This window comes from Ovis canadensis, chromosome 25 (genome assembly GCF_042477335.2).
Source record: "Ovis canadensis isolate MfBH-ARS-UI-01 breed Bighorn chromosome 25, ARS-UI_OviCan_v2, whole genome shotgun sequence".
In the NCBI taxonomy this organism is placed as follows: Eukaryota; Metazoa; Chordata; class Mammalia; order Artiodactyla; family Bovidae; genus Ovis; species Ovis canadensis.
Genome location: NC_091269.1, coordinates 60,997,484 through 61,007,457, shown reverse-complemented (window position 1 = coordinate 61,007,457; position 9,974 = coordinate 60,997,484). Strand labels below are relative to the sequence as shown.

General features: G+C 54.5%; 1 protein-coding gene across 1 annotated transcript; it reads right to left on the bottom strand.

Annotated features, from left to right (window-relative positions):
• Positions 1–235: 235 nt before the first annotated feature.
• Positions 236–2,029, bottom strand: SLC18A3 (solute carrier family 18 member A3). The gene has a single exon (XM_069572421.1). It carries the CDS (start codon positions 2,021–2,023, stop codon positions 449–451), a length of 1,575 nt encoding a protein of 524 aa, XP_069428522.1. The 5' UTR covers positions 2,024–2,029; the 3' UTR covers positions 236–448.
• Between the last annotated feature and the right edge of the window lie 7,945 nt (positions 2,030–9,974).

Sequence of the window (9,974 nt, the reverse complement as noted above, 5' to 3'; positions counted from 1 at the left end):
CCCGTTCTTCCCAGGTCCCTTGCCCGGCCGCCCACCCCCATCAGTAAAGAGACTCGGCCTCGCACAGATATAGTTTATTGAGTCGGCCCGGAGGCACCGTGGTGCAGCGGGCCCAGTTGGCACTGGAAGGAACGAAGGAGGACAGGCAGAGGCTCGGCTCTACATCGGGGAGACCCGAGGTGGCGGCCAGCGCGCCTCTTCATCTTTTCCCGAAGCACGTCAGCTTTCACGTGCCTAGATGCTCCACGCCGGGTTGGAGGAAAGAAAGGAGGACACAGAAGGGATTCTAGAGAGGGGACTTGGGCCGGGGAAATAGAGACAGCCGAGGGGCTGGGTGCTCGCTGGAGGTGGCAAGCCCTGAGAACGGGCTGCCGCCGAGAAGCCCCCTTGACCCGCGGTGGGGGGTGGGTTGGGGAGTAGGAGGGGGCCTAGAGGAGGAGCAGGGCCGCTAGCTGCGGGTGTAGTAGTCGTAGTCGCCCTCCTCGCAGGCGTCCAAGGGGCCGGGCGGGCTGCGAGGTGCGGCGCCCCGGTCGGACATGGGGCGCTCCCGCAGGCGCACAGCGTCATACAGACCCTGCGGCGGCTCGTCCAGCAGCACGTCCCTCTCCGAGCGCGAGCGCTTCAGGAGGCCCACGTTGCGCAGCAGCAGCAGGACGGGCGCGTAGAGCAGGTTGGCCAGGCCCATGCCAAGGCTAAGCTGTGCAAAGCCAAGCGAGTGCACGATGTGGCCCGCCACGATGGGCCCAAGCGCATAGGCCACGCAGTAGGAGATGTCGGCAATGGCGTAGACGCTGCCATAGACCGAGACGTGGCGCACGTCCACAAGAAAGGCGAGCGTGGGTAGCAGCGCGGTGTCCACCAGCGCAATGCCAAAGCACAGGCCGCAGAGCGAGATCACTAGCGGCGCGAAGGAGCGGCAGGCAGGCACCAGGCACGAGCTGGCGCCGATCACCGCCAGCCCAAAGGCGCCATACAGCCACTGCAGGTGGGGGTAGCGCGCCGCCAGTCGCACGGTGAGGTAGACGCCCAGCACGTGCGGCACGAAGGCCGGCAGCCAGGCTATGCCTGCCTCCCACTCGGACGCTGCCATCGTGCGTTCCATCCACGTGGCGATGGTGGGCTCCAGAAAGGCGAGGGGGATGTTGCAGGTGGTGAGCGCGCCTGCCACCACCGCGATGTAGGGGTCCAGCATGAGGCGGTGGATGGGCGTGCCCACTGGCAGGTTGGCTCGCGCCCGCGCCGCGGCCGAGAAGGGCTTGGCCACCACCAGCAGCAATAGGGCGTCGAACAGCGAAACGGCGGCGAGCACCAGAAAGGGCGCTGACTTTCCGGCGAACTCGTGGAGGAACCCTCCGAAGGGCGGCGCCACTAGGCTTCCGAAGCTGATGAAGGCCAGCGCCAAGCCCAGGGCGCGGCTGCGCTCTGGCTCCTCCGGATACTTGTCTGCAATCATGGCGATGCCAGACGTATCCGCGAAGGCCGAGCCAAGCCCCTGCAGACTGCGTGCAGCGAAGAGCGTCGCGTAGTCCTCCGCGAAGGCAAACATCACCGTAGAGGCGAACAGTACGCCCAGGCCCAGAAGCAGTGGCAAGTCATAGCTCATGCGGTCGATGAAGGTCCCACTCAGGGGGTTCACCAGCAGCTGCAGGATGGCCTTGGAGGCGAACAGCACCCCGATCTTCACGTCCTCGTTGTCCCTGGGGTGTCGGGGCTTCACAATAGGCTTGGCCGGCAGATCAGCCGTCGGGGGCTCCGAGGTGTTGCCCGTGACGGCGCTGGCATTGGTCGGAGTGGGCGGCGTGGGGCTGGAGGTCGGGGTGGGCTTCTCGCCGGCCGCGTGCACGTAGTAGGGCACGATGGGCACGATGACCATGTACAGCATATTGTCCAGGAACAGCGCCACGCACACGATGACCAGCACCAAACGCCGCTGCCGCCGGGGGTCTTGCAGCGCCGCGCCCACCGCCTCCGACAGCTTGCTGGCTGCCGCCGGGGCCCGACCCGCCGGGGCCTCCGGTTCCATCACCCCCGCCCCGCCGCTCTTCCGAGGACGCTGCCGCCGGGGTCGGGCGCGGGCGCCCTGCAGTGCAGAGACGAAGGCGCGGGACTTCGGGGGACCCTGCGCGCCAGAAAAGGCAGGGACCCTCCCTACACGGCGAGGCGCCGCCGCTGTCCGGAACCGAGCCCCGAACCCGCCGCCGCTGCGCTCACGGTTAGTCAGGAAAGGAGGGCTGGCCCAGGGGCCGGGACCGGAGACTCAGCGCGCTGAGCCTCGCGCGCGCCGGGAGCCGCCCCCGCAGCGCCGAGAGGCCGCCGGTGCCGGCCGAGGGGCATACTGCTGCCGCCAGCCCGCCGGCTTGCTCGCCCCGCCGCTCTCCCCTCCCCTCGCGTCGGCTCTTGCCTCCTCCTCCGCTGCCTACTCTTTTTTTCCCTTTACACTCGGGGCTGTGACGCGGCGAGTCTCGGCCCCCGAGTGGTGCCCGGGCCACTCGCGTCGCTCATGCTAATGCGGCGTCGGCGGGCGGGGGCGGGGGGCGGGGCGCTGCCCGGGGGGGGGGCTCCCTCCCCAGACGCACCGAGGCTGGAAGCCCCAGGAGGGGGTCTCGCTGTGCAGAGTCCTGGCCAAGCCCCTGGGGATGGGTGCGCCGCGCGACAAGCGGGCTTTCGGCCCCAGCGGTTCCAGGACTCGTGGGGCCCGCGTGCGGTGTCTCCTCGCGGAAAGGGGCGCACAGCTACCGCTCCCCCCGGCCAGGGGGCAGAGGGGGGAGCGAGGGGCGCCAGGGCTCCTCCTCAGGCTGCATCCCGGCGCGCGGCGGGTAAGGAGTCCCCGAGGTGAGCCGCGGCTTCACCCATCTGTCCTCTCAGCGGGCCTGCGGGGCGGGAGCTGGAGGGGCGCCGACGACAGGCTCCCCCAACCATTTCTCTGGCTCCGCCCCCCGGCCCCTTCCAAGCCGGGAAGGGAGGCTCAGAGATTGCTGGACCGGGTTCAGACCGACCGGCCCTTCGGGAGAATGCCACAGCAGAGAATTCCCGACCGTGAACACCTGGGAACAGAGGGGAGAAGTCGCCTCGTCCCCACCCGAGGTCCTCAGGATCAGCTCTGCCCGCCCACCCTCCCGCCTTCCTCACCACCCTCTCCTCACCGGAGCTCCCCCCTTCCGTTTTAACTGCCAGGGTCCCCCAGCTCCGCCTCTTCTCCCTTCCCTCCTCCGCACGCCCTCCTAGTTCTAACTCCTCCCAGGATGGCCCCGCACTACACCAAGGCCTCCCTCCGCTCAGCGAGGTCCCGCCCCCTTTCCAGCCCCACCCCCACCGCCCATCTCTAGAGCTGCCTCCAAGTCCCGGTGGGCTCAGGGAGTGATGCAGCCATGGGCTACCCTTGGAACTGTAAGAGGCCCCGCGTGGGCGCCGCAGCCACTTTCCAGGCAGGAGCCACCAGTTTTGCTCTCAGCAGAGGCTCAAGCGGGGAGCTCATCTTAAGAGGGCCACACCCACTGAGACACCCAGTTCTCAGCACACAAGGTGAGCAGCCCTGAGTGTGCTCTGGGCCTAGTGCGTCCCCAGCGTTGACCGTGGATGGCACATGGAGTCCGTGTTCTGGCCTGCGGACTGCCCGGCAGAGAGGCTCTGAGGCAGTGGAGGCAGGGAGATTTGTGCTGTTGAGATTAGAGTTTGTCTCTTTCTTCCAGAGTCAGAGAGAATTCTTCCCATCCTTCTGGCCTCAAAAACAAACTACAATTAGGTTCAGCTTCTTCCCTAATGGTGCTCCCCACCCCAAGGAGACATCAGGATGCAGTGGAAAGAACTTGAGGCAAAGCGGTCTGAGATGGTTCTTGGCTCTGCCACATGCTACTTAGGATGTCTAGAGGGAAAGGGGGAAACCACTTCCCTCTTCGTCCCTCAGTTTCTTTATCTGTGAAATGGATGATAGTTCCTACTGCTTAGGATGCTTGGGACATAGTAATGTAAGTGCTTGCTGTGGTTATTATTATCGTCTGCAAAATGTGTTGTTTTACCTTCGTTTTACAGATGTGGGTCTTGTGAAGAGCAGATGAAAGTCTCAGGGGGTATCCCTGGCTTCCTAGCTAGTCCCTCTGGTTAAGTTGTCCAGGCTGGTGGGAGGCCCAGAAGGCACTGGAAAGCTAACTTCTCTTCCTGAGACAGCTATGGAGATGGGTGATGGAGCCCAGCACACCAGGGTGAGAACTTGCCACCTGTCACCCAATCTCTTCATTCACCCCAGGGAAGGAGAAGAAATTCTTCCATTTAAGGAGCTGCTGACACCGGCTCTGAAGTGTCCAAAGTGTCCTTGGTCTGAGGGAGGGAAAAAGTTCCAGGATGGATACAGGCCCGCCTCTGGATGACCTTGGGCAAGTCACAGCCTCTCTCTGGGCCCCAGCCTTGGTCTCTGTTAAGTAAGGGGTTTGGGGACTCCTAACTTGCCACAGCCTTCAGGGCCAAATGGGTGCTATAGAAGGGCTCTGTTGGATGATATAATTATTTTACATTTTATTTGAAGGCCATAAGTCAATACATACCCTCTCCAGCTCCTTGCAGTCTCTCTCCAGCTGGCTTCACAAATATATGTCACCTGCTTCGTGCTCTCTGGCTCATTTGAGTTTAAGATCTCTAGTTCCTTCTGACTTTCCCATTATGAGGCTTTTAAAGGGAGAACCTACTGAGCAATTATTATTTATATTGTTTGCTTTATGTGATTTGAAAAAGGGAGCTTGAAATTTAAGGCAGACGTTTTCTGTCTCATGGCTAAAGAACAGTGAAATCTTGGAGAAGGGCGACTTTCCCAGGGCTTTCAGATCCCTCCTGGCCCATAGAATTCATGACTATTCCTGAGCATGATGGCAAGTTATCTCTGCGCTCATGCGAAATTCTCCAGTCCCCCTTTCCTCTAAGGCAGGAAACAGGCTCACTTATTAAGCACGTCTCTGTGCCAGACGTGTTGTGTATGTTATTGTATTTAACTCTTACTCAACCCTGGTTCAGTGTGGGTGCTACTGTGCCTGTCTTATTGATGAGGACGTTGGGCTTGGCGAAGCTGGACCACGTGCCTGAGAGTCCAGCAGCAGAGTCTGGATTTAAACTGGGGCCATGGGACCAGTCTTCTGATCCTCATGCTGCTTCCAAAGCGCCTCTGCAGCTCGTTGTGCAAGGCAAACACACTCTCCCTGGCAACGCCAAGGAGAGGGGCAGATGAAGATCCATGGAAGGAAGAGGGAAGCTCCTTAAGGAAATTCCAGGGACACCAAACTCCCTCACCCAGCTTCCAGCTTAGAAGGGCTCCCCACCCATGTATCAGCAGCCCCAAGGACTAGGATGGAGGAGTTAGCAGGGAGGCCAAGACACCTTGCCTCAGCAAAAGGCAAGGAAGGGAGTAATCTCCATTCTGGCCCTGGCCTGCAGGGAGCTGTCCAGGGTGCTGGTGCTGGCTTTCCAATTCGCCAACCAGCCTCCCACGATGGCCCCAGCCCTCCATCTTCCTGCACCTGTGGCTGCTTCTTTGCTAGAACTCTTGATAAATTCCTTCCCAGAGACTCCTCTATCTGAGCATAATTTGTAGTCGAAAGGGAACTTCCTATCCAGTTCTGTAGGAGAAAATGGAAGCATTTTCCCCCTCTTTTTTCTCAACCAGATATAGTAACTGTTGCTACAGAGTACATATCTGGTACTTGATATATAAGTGGAATGAGTAAAGGAAGGAACTTACTTATAAGATACATAAATGTGTTTATATAGTGCTAGGGCGCTGTTTCAAGCATTTTACAAACATTAATTCATTTAATCTTTTTTAATCAACCTTCATAAAAAGGTAGGGACACCAAGGTATAGAAATTCATCACAGCCAGAAAGCTCAGAAGTCATGAAGACAGAATTCAAATGCAGGCTATGCCAGCATCCAGCTCTCAGCAACCATGCTGTCCTGCTCCAGGATGAATGAAGATTATGAGATGGCCTAGCTCAATGCATGACACTTAGTGGGAGCTTAATTATTGTTGCTTTGTATGGACTGGTGACTTCTTACTGACAATCTTTCTTCTCATTTTATCCATTGTTTATAGTTGTGACCTCATTCTGCTAGGAAAAAGAGTCCTTTCCACTCTGTCCCAGAGCCATAGTGGGGCTTGTTGGGGACTTGGGGGTCCTGGAATATGGCAGCTTGGGAGAGAGTGAAAGGAAAGCCATCATGCGCCTGTGCCCAGGTGATGTTTGGTGTGTGTGTGTGTCTCTGTGTGTGTTTGGGGCAGGGGAGGCCTGAGGGAATTATGTGTGGAGGGTGTTGCTTTGGAGGCAGGCATCATCCATCCGGGACTCTTTTCTGAGAAGGTCATGGACCAAGTCATCTTCAGGGCCTTGCCATTTGTTGCTTCATGGAGATGTCTGTTCCAGGAGATGTGGGAAAGCAGGTTGATGGTGGAGGCAGCGTGTGGGCGGGGCACCTGCTCCTGATTTATTATTTCTTTGTCTCCCAGAAAGCACTTAAGTGCCGGCTTAGTTCCAGGGATGCTCCTAAGCTCTCTGGATTCCTGTACAGGGAGTGGGGGTGCAGTTTACCCTGCCCTCACTATCCCCTCCGCCCTCACTATCCCCTCCCTTGTGTGCTTCCTCAGGAGGGCCTCGGGGCCTCAGCATCACTTAATTAATTTAGGCTTCCCTAGCCACATACTTTCAGATTCAGAGGAACACAGCGGCCCTGTCAGCCTTTCCCGGAAGCCTGTGAGTCTGGTGGCTGGAAGCCAGAGGGACTACGTGCCCGCCTGCCCCTGGCCAGCCCGTCCTTACGGGCCAGACCTGCCTGTGCACAGCATAGCTAGGCTCCAATGGGAAAAGAAAGGGGTTGCAGCTCCCGCACTGTGTGCGGGGCTCGTAACTCCTCCGTACAGCTCCCAGAGAGGGGGCTGCCCCGGCCTGCTTTCCTGTAAGTCACTGAGTGGAAGCAGAGCCTCAAAATCCCCTTTGTCTCTGCCCCTTCCACTCAGTTCTCACCCCAATCCGATGAGTCTCAGGTTCATCTCCCTCCTCCATCAAGACCACCCCTTCTGGCCCTGACACCATATCTTCTCCTGCGCTGGGGCAGTCAGCTACCTTCTGACCTGTCCCTTCCCTCCTAACCTGGCCAACTCACTCCTGCATGGATGCCAAACTTCTTTTCTCTGTAAAGTTTCTGGTACATTCTCAGGGACCAGCAGACCTTGCAGGGGCCCTTGCTGCCCAGGACTACAGTCCAGCTTCTTCTCCCAGCCTCGTGACTTTGCACCACGTTCCCCCAAGCCCCGGTTCTTCCTGTCTTCCCTGATGGCCACAGGAGCTCCCACCTCTGCACTTTGAACTGGATGTTCTCTTGGTCCATGCCCAGCTTTGCCTCTCGTCCATTTTTGTACTTCCCTGATTCCTGAATTGATGTGAATAACCTCTTTTTCCTCTCACCTTGAATTCTGTTGTGTCTTCTACTCCTCTTCATGAATTTATCACGCATGGTGTTGGACTTCTTCCCCAACATGAAGGCAAGATCTGAGTCTGGGTATCTAATAAGAAGATTTTGCTTTGGACGCATTCAGCAGAGTGCTGGTCATAGGACTTTGCATAGGAACTGATGTGTCAGTGGTTTATTGATCCATCTCTACATGTATTAAAATGAAAATTAATCACATAAATAGTATATGAATAGAAATTGCTTGTAGAGATGGCTCATAGAAACCAGGGCATTGTAAATGTTTCCTTCTGGCTCCCAACCCTGGTTTGTTCTATTACCTCACAGATACTGCCACTGTTACTGGTTTTAATACGTATTTTCCAAGCCCTTTCTAAACCCTTTCTATACATATCCATGAATGCATATAAAATGTAACATAAACAGCCTCTATATTTAAATAAACATTTTTACATAAATGCTGTTATATATGTATCCTTCTGGAGTTCTCTCCTTTTCCACTCAGCAATGTATCCACTTTAGTCTACACAGAAATAGCATGAGTTTCTTAGCTGCTGCACAGTATACACCAGTGTTTACAGCTCTTTCCTTAGGTGGACATTTGGGTTCTGTTTAATTTCTACATGTGACAATGTTGTATTGAACCTCCTTGTGTTTCTATTGGAGGTGCTTTCCCCAGAGATATAGATATGAGCAATCTGTGTGCTTTTTAGATTTGAAAAGACATTTCCAAATTGCCCCCCAAAATGACTGTGGAAGTGTATACCCTCACAAAGCAGAGGACACCGTCCTCAACACCCTTGCTAACAGTTGCTCTTTTCTTGCTCCCTTTTGTCAGTCTCATGGGAGGTGAAAATGGTGCTCCTTATTGTTTTAATTGTATAATTGTTCTAATTGGCATCTTTCCGTGCGTTTACTGAGCGTTTGGATTTTCCTGCTTTGTAAATTTCCTGTTACTTTTCTTCCCCATCTATTAGACTCCTCATCTTTTTCCTTCCTGAGCTGTAGTAGTTCTGATTAAATAGAACATCATCATTCAATAGAATAGCCTCATTAAATAATAAATCTTTATTCTGAACAGGTCCATTGTGGCTATAGCTGATACTACTTCTTCACTACTAGAAATTATCAGTTGTAGTTGCTGGGCAGGATAAATCAGAGTGGGCGTGGCAAAGCTGCCTCACCAATTAAAACCCTTCATGGCCACTTCATCTTAATGAGAAAGAGTCCAAATTGTTTAGCTTGACATGAAAGGTCCTCTATAATTCATCTACTTCTGTGGTCTCAATATGATGCCTTGGTTTGATTCCTTATTCCATCACCTATCTAACCTTAAGTGAAGTGAAGTGAAGTCACTCAGTTGTGTCCGACTCTTTGCGACCCCATGGACTTAGCCTACTGGGCTCCATTGTCCATGGGATTTTCCAGGCAAGAATACTGGAGTGGGTTGCCATTTGTTTACTTAAATGCTCTGGATCTAGTTTCCATCATTTAAAAAACTGTACAGAGTTGTCTCTCCTCTGCAAGTTCCTAACTCTCTAACCTTGTGCAAATTGTTTAACCTCGCCAAACCTTACTTACACCATCTGTAAAATGGGTGCATTGACAATGCCTCACAGGGTTTTGTGTTCTTGGAATGAGATTCCTTGTGAATTAAGTTGATGCTGTTGTTATTTATACATCTCCCTAGCTTCCTAGATGACTCCTACTCATCTTTTATGATCAAAATCAAGCCTCTTTGTCCCACCTTCCAAACAAAGCTGATTTCTTCTTCCCTTGGGCCAGTATTAGGTTTCTATCACTGTTTCTGTCATATTGTATCAGGAGGATGTGTTCCCGTGTCTGTTTCCTCTACCAGGGTGTGGGTCCTTGTGGAATGAGTCTGAGGTGGCTGGGTTGTGCTTAGCACCTGTACACAACACCCCCAGGAGATGACTGTGCAGTGGAAGAATAAAACTGTTTATCACTTTTGAAAAATGATAGACTTTCTCATTGTGCCAAAATTCTGTTGAGCCTGGAATGGATAGAGGGACACTTAGAGAAAAGCTTAAGTGTTCCTGAAAAATACTCCAGATATACCCTGGGGAAAGCCAGGAAACGGATTGGCTTTAAGGCATATTGACAATGTAGCCTCACTGAAAATCTCCCCTGATTGAACAGTCAGGTAGGCAAAAGATATTTAAGGGAAACTCTGTATTTTATATTCTGAGTTGGCTCTGTTGAGAAAACCAGAATCAATGAAGGCTGCGAGTCATCTCTCTTGGTTTTGGAGGCTTGTCTTGACCCAAAAAGGGAGCGTTGATTAGTCAGAGTCACTTCCATTGTCAGAGGTGAGACATGTAGGTTTAAGGCAGAGAAATCTTGGCAATCAGCATGGAGGGAAGGTGGAGGATTACCCCGGAAGGATGTTCCTTGCAGGTGTGTGCTGCACAGGGCCGCAGCCTGCTTGAGTGCCCCCAGCACCCAGAACACTCTCTGCACACAGAAAATCTCGGTGAAAACCCAAAGGCGATGCCTGCTGTGGAGCAAG